This window comes from Agelaius phoeniceus, chromosome 1, assembly GCF_051311805.1.
Source record: "Agelaius phoeniceus isolate bAgePho1 chromosome 1, bAgePho1.hap1, whole genome shotgun sequence".
Taxonomy (NCBI): Eukaryota; Metazoa; Chordata; class Aves; order Passeriformes; family Icteridae; genus Agelaius; species Agelaius phoeniceus.
In genome coordinates, this window is record NC_135265.1 from 72,185,725 (window position 1) to 72,197,841 (window position 12,117).

The 12,117-nt window shown below is 38.7% G+C and overlaps 1 protein-coding gene across 3 annotated transcripts in view; it reads left to right on the forward strand.

The window, feature by feature from the left end:
• PIGN (phosphatidylinositol glycan anchor biosynthesis class N) overlaps positions 1-12,117 on the forward strand; it is a 104,751-nt gene that overhangs the window by 49,354 nt on the left and 43,280 nt on the right. For all 3 annotated transcript variants that reach the window (XM_077181850.1, XM_077181846.1, XM_077181854.1), the window contains exon 14: positions 11,677-11,755. In XM_077181850.1, the coding sequence (XP_077037965.1) occupies positions 11,677-11,755 (79 nt within the window). The remainder of the gene's footprint in view (positions 1-11,676; positions 11,756-12,117) is intronic.

Consider the following 12,117-nt stretch of genomic DNA (forward strand, 5'->3'; position numbering starts at 1 on the left):
CTTTGGAATCATGAAGTTACATAGAAAATTTTCAATTTTATTTTGTTTGTGAGTATTACAGATTTTGTGTTATTTCAGCAACTCGGTGACCTGAAAATCAACAAAGATATCTCTAAGAACTGAATTTCTTAAATTATTTAAAGATCTAGTTGAATAAAGTATAATAGAAAATGTAGATATGAACTCCAGAAGAAATCTGAGTTTAGAATTTCAGATTGAGACATTCTGGTTTTAGAGGTGCAATTAGTAATGAATATGTAGTTTACAGAGCAGGAGAGAGGGGAGGATATATTCACAAACAATGTGTTTTGTAGAAATTGCAACTTAACAGAAACTTAACCTGGACTTAATTTTTTCAGTCAGAAATAGCATCAAAATGTTTGTTTTGACATTCTGAGGGAGAAATCCTGTTTTCTAGTTTGATTTTCAGGTGTTTTATTACTGAGTGAGTAGAAAACTGTTCATGACCTTCAGCTGCAATGACTCAAAAACCAGTGTTTGAGTTGTATGTTGAATATATTGCACCAAAAGCATAAAGCTATTATACACATATATATTTGTGGCTAAAATAAGCCTGTTTTCAAAGTGTTAGCAACAGAGGAAGAATATTGAATTGATATAAAGCTTCTCATTTCCACAGGGAATCTCATCCCTAGCAGAAGTGTGGCTGGCAGAGTGGACAGGAAATGAAGGAGGCCAGTAGATATGTGCCCTTTCCTACTTGGATCTAAATTGCATTTCTCTCTGAAATCCATCTGTCAGGTGTATAATGATGAGAAGGAGGATGGAGCTGATCATTGTGTTATGTGATAGAAACTTCAATAGTATCTACTTGACCAGACTCGAGGTGGGTTAGAGTTTGAATAGCTTTATCTATTAATAAGGATGTGTCTGGCTGCCATTTTTGCTTTATCAAAGTGCCTTCATCAAGGAACAAATCTGGGTAAAGTGTATCTTGAGGCTACTTGTGAAACTGTTGAGAATACATTTCAGAAACTCAGCTCCAAGTGTTTGATTCTGCAAGGCAAGGTGCAGTATCCCTTGCTGAGACTGAATACTTAACTGCAGTTCTAGTTGGATATATGAAAGAAGTTAGTATCTGAAATTTATTGCCTTCCCACTTCCTTTCTCTCCCTACCTTATTTTCCCAACTACAAAAGACATATTTTCAAAAACCATTTGCTTAGCAAAATCAGAGGCTTTTCTCAGAATTCTGAGAAGAAAAGCACGCTGCTTTGACCTTTATGTGTAAGAAAAGGAGGTGCCAACGTACCAGATGCTTTGAAGGAAGTGAGAGGACAAATTTGAAGACTGCTGACAGAGGAAAACTGATGTCCAGGATAGTTCACTATCTTAGCTTTCTGACCATTTGATGCACCTTAGGGCAACTGCCAAGCTGGCACAGCTCAAAGACCAGTGTGCCAAGGGGCCAGATGCTACTGTTGCAAAATCATTCCCAAAGTTGGCATCTCTGGCCTGTGGAAGTAATCCTGCAAGAAGTATCAGAAGGACAGGGTGGTGTGGTGAGTAAATGGTGCATCACTGTTGCCCTAAAATCTGCGTAACCAATTAGTGCAATTTTATTGTCCCAACAGGTACAAGAGATTTAAGATAATTACATAAAAGCACAAGAGTCCTTTTGCATAGTGCTGGTGTATCCAATGCTTTCAGGGATGGCTGTGCTTCCAGCTGGTCAGGTTCTGGTCCCTCACACTAAGGTGGCAGGAGCAGTAGTTTAAGAACCACCATCTTCAGAAAAAAATCCAAGGGATGAACACCTAAACTATAATCAGTACTTGCTTACCTCTAGCTCTGCTTTTTTTATTGAATGTCTTGAAGTTTTTATCAATAATGGTTGGGGTTTTTTAATCAGGAAATAGAACCTTGACTTTAAATAAGAAACTTGAGCTATCTTCTTATATATGAAAAATCCTGTACCACCTTATGCTGCATTTTTAAAGTAACCTAATTGCCTGAATACTACATATTAATCATACCAAATAATTACTTTTGGGTGCATAATCAAGTTATAACTTGCATATTTATGTAGACAGTCACTGCATTTTTAATGTGCAGTGTACATTTATTAAATAAAAATGTATTTTTCACCATATGAAAATGTAACTCTTCCTTTGCTCTATCCTCTAGTATGAATTGAGATATAACTCCCTTAAACATTTGTATGGACTTGGTGCAAGGAAGTATCAATCATGTAGAGGCTGTGTCTTTCCACATAATTGCCCATTATGTATTTTGTCAGTGATAGAAAAGAAAATAGAGTGTAGAGTGTCTTTGAAGATTACAGAAACTTCAAAAAACTGCCTTGTGCACAAATATCTCTCTTTTCTTCCTTTCTCTGATGACTGGAGATACAGTGCTATATTGTTCCCTCTGTCTGATGGCCTTTCAAAACTTAAATAATACATATTCCCACAAAATTGACATTTGGATCAAAGTGAAGCAGGTGATTTCTTTTCCACTATTGAGCAAGGCAGGGTTCCTTAAGAGTCAGTACATCCTTTGAAACGTACTATTTTTGTTTTGCTTAAATAAATTACTTTTATTGAAATAACTGGTAATATGTAAGGTATTTGTGATGTATGTGATAATGCTTGCAAGAGCAAACATTTAGCTTTGAATGCCAAGAGGAAAGGATGAAAATATTGCAGTAGGTAGGAATAGTCTAATAGTGATTATTCTCCCTACATGTTTGTTGGAATGCTTTGTGTCTTCAGAGGACCTTTTATTTAGCAGAAGTACTAATTTAGCTGCAGAGATTTCAGCCCCTTCATCCTGTGGTCAAGAATGAAGGACCAGCAGCTTCTATCAATTCCAAGTGAACCCTGCAAAGGCAGGCAGCCTTTTCCTGTCTCTACTTTGTCCCCATTGTGTTATCAGGTGTGAATCCAGGCATAAGGGATTGCTGGTAGAAGCTGGTCAGTGTGGGCACCTTTAGCCAGTTGGTGTTGGGAGGCAGACTGGCAGCCCTCTCCCCTTCACCCTTGGCTTTAAGGACATGTGTATATACATCAAAAAATAGAACTGCAGTGCTGTAGAGACAAAGTGCTCAAATGAAAATAATGGCTTTCTATTATTTTTTACAAAAAGCCCTCCTGTTTAAATAGTTAAGGTATTATCTCTTCAGGGAGAAATCAATGCTTGTTCTTTGGCAAAAATGTCAGCTTCTCTCTCACTGAATGGGCCATGTCTGAAGCACACTGCTGCTCAGGGAGGATGCAATCCTCTCAGAAGGCAGACATCCTGCTGGTCTTGAGTTTCAGCAGTGCACTCTGGAGCTTTTAGTTTGTACATGAGAAGCTTACTGGCTTCTGCATAGGAGGACTCGATGTAATTGGATTTACTATCAAGTAGGAAGTAGGTAAGGTCTTAAGAAGGAGCTAAAAGGCTGGTATGTAAGATAAAATATCACAAGATTAATGTATATTTCTCTATTGCCTTGTATTATAAATCCTTTTGGCCTTTTCGTGGAACTTGTGAGGCTTTGTGCAATGAGGGTGAGGGAGGATTTCCAGCAGGTGGTAGGAGGGGATGGACAGAGAATGCTCTACTCTGGGGTGTGAGGTGAGGGGCAGAATACAGGACTCTTTCTGGATCCCAGTAAGAAAAGCCCAATTACAAATAGCTTAATAAAGTAGCTGTTGTAATAATAGGAAATGAACAGAAGAAAACAGCAATTAAACCATACATCCCTTCAGATGCTGGGCACCCTATGTTGTGGAGCGTGGGATCAGTTTTCTGATGGCGCCACACAGATGCTGGCTGTGGAGGCATTCCCTTGTATTGCTCATTCAAGCTGCTATGTGATTTTCAATCAAGAAATCAACCCTGGTGATAATTTCTACTGTCAGACAGAAAGGAGGTTCACATGAGAACTTCTTGCAGCTCTTACATACATGAGGACAGGCAGGCAGTGTAATCCCTGTTACAGAGTGGGAATTGCCTGCAGGCTGCTCTGTTCCTCCCAGCTGACTGGGTCTGTCCCTTGGCCAAGGTATTTGGGCACCACATGCCTGGGCCTGCATAGGGTATGTGGATCAGTGACTCCTTGATGTGCAATGGGTCTCCTGGTTAGGATCAGTATGGGTGGTCTCCCAGACATGTTTTGGTGGCCATGGGGCCCTGCTGGTAGGTACTTGGCACAGCACAAGCTGCCTGCTCTGGATGCAGCTGGTTCAAAAATGGTTGCTATGGTTTAGGATGGGCATGTAGGATTGTGGAGCAGAAGAGGAGCTGAGGTGTAACACTATATAGCCACAACACTGCAGATACCTAGATCCAGCTCATTTTCATAAATCATACATAAGTCCTTGACATAAATCATCATGTATCTTGCAGAGGTGAGGACTCACTTGCAGCATTGGCAGGGTGTTGTTATGGACAGTCAGCACATATCCCTCCTCTGTAGTACTAAAATAGAAGGGACTTTAAAAATGGTGCCTTTCTTTTCCTTCAAGGATCTTCCACCTTCCCTGAAAAGCAGTTTCCCTTTCCAAGGCTGCGGCATCATTTCCTGCTATGGCTTTCTGGACAAACCCCCTGCCCCTGGAAGATCCCTGCATCCAGCTTCTCAGTTCTGCTTTAAGGGGACCAGAGGGACAGTTTTGGAGTGTGGTCTCCTCCCTTCTGGCCTCTGCTTCTCTGAAGCTCTTGCCATAGTAGTTTACATGCAAAATATGCTGTGTGCAGCCCAGTTACCTTAATTGCTTCTCTGTTCAGTGAATTGGCAGCTGGCAGTTTAGTTGTCAGCTCCTTTTTCTCTCATCTTTGTTATCTAAGGGATTTACATAAATATCCTAAGGCACTATGCTGTTGAATATGCTACATCAGGGATTCTGATTTGTGAATATTAAAGGCTATTTTAATTCCTGAGACTTGACAGTACAGGGTTAGAGCATTAGCAGTCAGACCATTTCCTGCGGCTTCACTGATGTCCCGCTGTCCTCTTCTGCATGTTTGTGAATCTGATGAATACAAAAGCATAGATGTACTGACAGGCTTCTGCAATGTGTCAGTAAATAGACTTTTTGCTACCTTTGGCCTGTGGAAGTGTGTGTGCCCTTCTTTCATTTCCTTATGCTTTAAAGAACAAAACCTCGGAACTTAAAAACTGGAGCCTCTTATTGACTCCTCTTATTGACTTTCTCATCCTTTTCTTCCTTTTGGAGTGCTAGCAGTGCTTTTTAATGCTTCTTAAAAGAAAAGGATAACTGAGTTGCAAAAATAACTTACTACAAGCCTATAACTAGACTACCTGACTAAAAATTTAACACAGTAGTCAGAAAACCCGGAAATACAAAAACCCACTTGAAATTTAGGCTCTCCAAAACTGAAAGTCCTGACAGTGGAACAGCAGGAAGAAAGGCATTACAAAGGCATTTCCCATTAAGCTGGGAAAGGGAATATTGTGGGTTCTGGGCTTTATGAAGCTCTAGTAAACCCTTTAGTGTAAGTTTATGTAGAGCACATTTTCTTTTAAAAAGCATAACTGTAGTATAGTAATACTATGGCTGTAATTTTTTAAATCTGTAATCAGCATGCATCTTCTAATTATCAAAATGATGGTTTTTAGGACTTGCCTCTTTTAGCAGCTTACCTGAAAATATTTTAGTAAACAAGTAAAATTAAGGCCATCTAAACAGATTAAGGATCACTGATTTACCCATCAAATTGTTTAGTCTTTGAAACTTCGCTCTTTGATCAGAACTAAAACGTATACAAAGGATTGTCTCTTTATCTCCCTATGTGCTTTCAGTCTGTCTTTGGCAGATACTATAAAACAGTTCTTTTTTTCCAAAAAGGCACATCTGAAGAACTGGAATTGAATGCATTTTGAAAATGGGAAAAAAATTGGCTTCTGGCCATTAAAATTCATGTAAATAGGTAATTTGGTGAGGTCCATAGAATTGTAATAGCTTTCTTTTTCCTGATCATTGCCCCAGGTAACATCACGTACTCTGTATTGCACAGCAAGTTCAACAGAAAGGAAATATCATGGTTCCAGACTTTGATTTATGAAACATTTATTTGGTCAATTTTTTTCACATTTTGTTGAATGAACTTAAGTGTTTGCATCATTTGCCATTCATTGTCTTTGTGATTGTTCTTTGTTGTTAATGAAGTGGGAGAGTTTTCTCTTATGCATTTTATTCTGCTCCTACAAGACTGTGCACAGTACTTTGAAAAGTAAACAGGAAGCAAGAAACAGGGGAATTACAAAGTTGGGTTCATTTGAGATTGCACTGTCACCACCATAAAGTCTCTGCACTCACGGGTTGCCAACTGGAGTGAATTTGTTGTAGAACAGAAATAGATGTGCAGTCATGTTTCTGTCACATTAACAGTGTTGAATGCAGACAGATCTGTGTCTGTACTCTGCCATTACCCACCTGATGCTTTCTCAGGTACTGTCCTGTTGAGCACTGGAAGTGCTTGAAGGCAGCTCTCATGGAGGATTGCATTTTTGAAGCCTGTTGTTGCACTGGCTCAGTTGCTTTTGAATAGCAGCCCTGCAAAAGCATCAGGCCAGTCTTACATCTGCATTTTCAAGATGGCATTTTGCCAGCAGTGGATCAAATTATTGCTTTGTGGATCAAAGCCAAAATAGTGGGTCCTGTAAGTACTATTTCAGCTGCTTGCAGGGCTGCTGGAGTGGAAGCCATCTCTGCAAGTACTATTTCAGCTGCTTGCAGGGCTGCTGGAGTGGAAGCCATCTCTGCTCTGCAGTATGGTCCTCTCAGGGAGTGGTGTGTGGCAACATGGTTTGAATTTACTCAGCTGATTGTGTTGCTGGCAGTTTTCTCCCATGGGGAGAGAGCAGAGAGGCCCTGGCACCTGCCCCATGCAGTGTCTGGATGGCAGAGGCCTTGATGCTCTGCAGGGTGGGTGGTGCCCAACTTTATCCTGGCTGATTTATCCTGGCTGATTTATTTCAGGTACCAGGGATGATCTTTCTGGAGAAGAGGACAAGAAGCTGTAATTATTCAGCATTTTGGCAGATGTTGCTAGAGTCGTTTGGACAGTGTCAGTCTGACTCTTTTGCTGCTAGCAATTCTGGAGTTAGGAATTTCATAGCAAAGCATGTGAGAAGCTCTGCTTTATGTGGTGTTCAAAAGAAGGTCACCTATACAAAATCCTGTCATGCTATATTCAAATGGCCTTGATCCATCATGGGGTAGTCACAGGGGTCTAGGGATGTGTGTTCATGTCCTTCAGCTTTTTAGTTTTGCATCAACAGGAGGAGCAGGTGCTTACCTCTCCATCTCCCAAATAGTGAAAATGAAAAAGTTTTAGAAGACTGCTGAACAGCTACTTCTGATTTACTGCTGTATAAGGGTCATAGAAATGTGATCACTGTCTTTTGCAAATCTTGCACTCTCAAAGGGTTGTAGGATGTACAGTATTTCCTTTTTTTCTGATGGAGAGAGTGAAAAGGCAGTGATGGAAGGGTGTAGATATGCATGAGCTGACATAGGTGCATGGGGTTTGTGAGTGTGTGTAGGTAAGCAGCTGAAATGAATTTGTTTTCATCTGACAATGAGCTAGGCAAAGATCTTAGTCTTTCTCTTGTACATTTCATCTACAGGTCTGTGGTGCTTCCTTGGCTTTCATTATTAAATCTGAATCATTATTAGTGTTCAACTAATACAGACATGAAGGGGTTACTTTTTATAGCAGAATTCTGGAAAATGTACTGTGCAATAAAATTACCATAAATCTTTACCCAAATAACCAGGCATAATAAAATTAACAAACTAGCGGTGCTGGATACAGATCTATTTGCAAGGCATCTCCTTCTGTTTTGAGAGGTTTTATTTCCTGATTTGTCTGCAGCATGCTACCTGTGCCATTGGGGATGGTAATTTCTGTAGTGTGATGATAAACAAGACTCATTGGCCAAAGAGAGATCCCTTTGACATTGCTATGGTGAATGTACTTCATCAGAGTCTTGTTGTGAATTGCTGTCAAATAGCTTAGCTTATGTGAAGCATGAATGATGTGCTGGAAAGATTAATTTTGTCAGGTATACCTATGACAAGGGTAACTAACATCTCAGAAGGGAGAGTTTACAAGCACTTGCATGATTAGCCCAATCATCTTGTTTCATAATTAATTACGTTTATTCATGGATGAAGCTGTGATTTCTCTCTGGAACCAGGAAGTTAATCTCTGATAGCCATAATGAAAAATAAAATGACTCTTCCAGAACCACCATCATTTTCTGTCAAGAATTTAATCTTAAGTCTTTAGAATCCCGATAGTATTGTGAATGCATGTTTGTTTATAATCTATGTGATCATGGAATTCTTGTTTTTTCTTTCAAGTTAAACCACTGCGTACTACCCTTTTCAGTGCATGTGTTTTGCAATACTTTTAAGAAAAGGAGGACAGAGTTGAGTCTACTGCTAAATTCTCTTTGTGTGTTCCTCTTAATAGGACAGGTATTTTTGTATTATGGAAAAAGTGTTCAGATTTTACTAGGCAAGACTATTCATCCTGAATTTGTTAGAATTGGATTTTGATGGTGGATAGCTGGCAAGAGCATATACACATACACCCTAGGTTTCCTTCTAGAATTGAAAATATTTCTAATAATGATCAGTAAATTCACTTCATTGCTATTAATATTAATTGCATGGATATGTTTATTAAGTGACCTTGAGAATACATTGACATTTGCTAGTGCCTCTGGGATGCTCTGTAACAGAGAAAAGCTCTGATCAGTTTATTATTTCCTAACACTGTCTTCTGCTGGAGACCTTTAAAATAGTTTAAGTTAAAATCTAATGCTACACACAGATCAAGCTTTAACTTCTCAGATTTAAATTTTCAGTGTGGTTTTGGTTTTTGGTAAGTCTTGTAGATTTTATAGAATCACCATTTCTAAAGTCCATGATTTTTTTCATAGGCAACTTTCCACTTCTGTTAATGGCTCATGTTTGTCTCTTTATGCTTTCTGCTACATCTAGATTTCTTTTAAATCTCTCATCTACTTTGTCAGCTTCAGGAAGTGAATCAGTGTCCTCAATGGATGATAAATTGCTTATGGTGAACTATGCCCATTCTTGAATTGAGGAATTATCAGCATATTTGGTAACCTTTTTAGACTGGTATAAAATACAAAAATTCTTTAATAACTTCTTTTCATTTTTGTTTAATACAGAGATAAAAAATATCTTAAGATGATCATTCCTTGCATTTTCATAATAATATATGATTAGTCCTTAGTTTCTGGTGAATTCATAAATTTTACAAAAGCAATTATTAGACAATTGTAAATTCAACCTCTTGAAAATTTTGTATATGGAAGTAAGGTAATATGTGTGTTATGATGTTAGCTATTGAAAATTAACATTGCACCTGCCAAAGGTAACCCAATTTGACAAAATAATTGCTTTCAGTGTTTGGCTTAGTCAAAATTTTACTGTTTGAAAACCCCGTTTATTCTGTTACACCATCCATGTACAGAGATCCTAGGTGCTGTCCTCTTAGAAGGAATAGGTGAAGACTATTGTTCATTAATAATATAAGGATTCAGTGAGAATAAAAAGATAATAAGTGGGTTATAGCTAAATGACTAAAGATGTGAAGTAAAATATGATTTTGGCTTGGAAGAAATTTGCATTGAATTTGACAAGGATAGAATTTGCAGATAACAGTGTGTGTAAAACAATAAAAATGAGCCAGGGAACATAGGAACAACTTGAATGTGTTAAAGTTTCTGAATATTTATTCCATATTTTTAAAAAATTCTTACCTAAAAGCTAAGGTATCTCTTTTCCTCCCCCTATTTTTTTCCTCTCCTACTATTCCTCCTCCTATTATTACACATGGTGAAATTCCCATCTTGAGTGGATGTTTTGCTCCCTTTCCCCTACCAAACAACTTAGCAAAATCTGAGAGCCACAGATTTCCTTGAGGCAGGGCTTGGGGTCTGGTTTGCCTCCTTTAGGAACTGTTTCTGATTGTAGCCCTCAGCCTGTGGAGGTGTAAGGTTGGCTTCCATAGAGACGTATCATGAAGGTGCAGAAACAACCAACATTCACTTTGCTATTTTTCAAGTCTGGTTTCTAAAATCCTCTGTTTTCCCATCAAAGTTAAGGTGATCAAACTCTTACCATGACCTTGTGATTATCTTTTTATCCCTTTTTCCTTTTCAATGGGACCTCTTTCTTCCTACTTGTTTATACATACCACCCTTCAAATCTTTTCTAGATTGAAGAGATAAACATTTTCTTAATACAGGTACTACTCTACAGGTAATACTCTTCTCACAAGTATAATTGCTGTTCCAATTATTCAGTGTTTTGGAAGATTCCTGCATGATACTGCTCTGCTCTGAACTTAATGAAATAGCATCAAAATATACCAGAATGTTACTACTACTAAAATTCAGGTTGTTCAGGCACAGAATACTTGCAATGTATTTCATGCCTCAAAGGATGGTGTGTATGTATTGCTTATGTATCTGTTAAGTGCTGTATCAGCCTATAGACTGGGTTGTAGGCAAAAGTGATTCATGGCTGTTTGGGAGCTGCAGGAATGAGCATTTCCATGCAGCAGCTGCTTGAAATCAAGACTTGCCCCCGTGGTTCAGCTGAGTGACCACATGGGCAGCTGCTGATGGTTTAAAATGGTGGGAGTGACCTGATTTGGTACTGCCTGAAACATGAGGTTGGTGGTTGTGAATGAGGCATGGGAAGGAGCAGGAGGCAGGTGCAGGCAGGCAAGCAACTGGGCCATCTTGTGCCATGGATGTTGAGAGCTGGTGCTGTGCCACTGCCATGTGTGAAGGAACCTGCAGTATGAATTCCCTGGCTGTCAGAGAGCTGTGGCCCATGGTGGTTTGCTGTGGTGCCAAGAACGACAGGGACTGTGTTATGGTTTATAACTTATCCATATAACTTATGTGCCTTGTAACTTATCCGGGGTAAGTCTGGGATTCTCAGGCCTGCTGCTGTCCCTAAATGTGGAAAGAAAATGGTACAGGAGAAACAGCTCCTTCTGCCTTCATTGGGTGGAGTTTTGTCGACTGGCTTTTTTGTCCTGGTTGCTGCTTTCTGTAAGGGAAGAATGGTAGCAATTGTTTTGGTTGATGATGAGATTCATTAAAATCAGAGATTTTTGTCACTGACCTCAGTGTAGCCAGGTAACTGTGTTATCCCCTGCTCTGGGGATTCGGCTAATAGCTCCTTGAGTAACAGGAGACATAGTCATACTCTTCAAAGAGAAGCTTGTTAGGTATTGTCTACTGTTAACGTGGAACATGAGCAAATCACTCAGTGCTGTCTTATCAACTGCTTACAGCCATATTCAAATCAATTAAATTGCTTAATTTTTCTATGTGCCATGCTTCCTGTCCAGAGCAATGGTCAATAATAATGCACAAGGGAAATAGTTCTCAGCAGTATTAGATGGGATCAGCTACATAAAAGTAATGTCTATTAATGCAGCAATTTTGAGATAAGTTAAAAAACAGCTGTGTTGACACATGTGAAGATGAATGCAGAGGAATAGATTAGTCTCAATTACCTAATTGCTTCTAATGATGTTCAGAATATATTGGTTTCATTACAGAATAATTATTTTAATTGCAAAGTTAATTTTTTCTGTTCATGAAAAGGAGAAATGTTAATATCTCTTTATATTGTTGTACAGACCACTTTCTGCTTCTGAACAGATCAACTATTTAGAAAAAATAAGACTATATATTGAGCAGCAGAAGTACGATGAAGCGGTAAGTCTGGTTTTGCTATATGTAAATATTTTTTTCTTTAAATTGAAATTAACTGAGAAATAAAACATTTGTCATCCTTATGATACACATTTCATTAACTCAAAACCCCACTGTTAGTCTTCAAAATTTTACAATTTGATACCAATTCTAATAAGTAATACTGCCTTGCTGTATTTTTTCTCATACTTCTTAAACTGTTTGTTACTATTTCATAGTATAATGACACACAGTGTGTGTTTTTATTTTCCACCCTAGAAAAGGGTAAATTGAGAGATAAACTGAGGAATCTAGTTCTTAGACTGCTAGTTTCATGGAAAAAAGTCTGGTATCTTGCTCCATCATAGATCCTGCTTTACCTAATC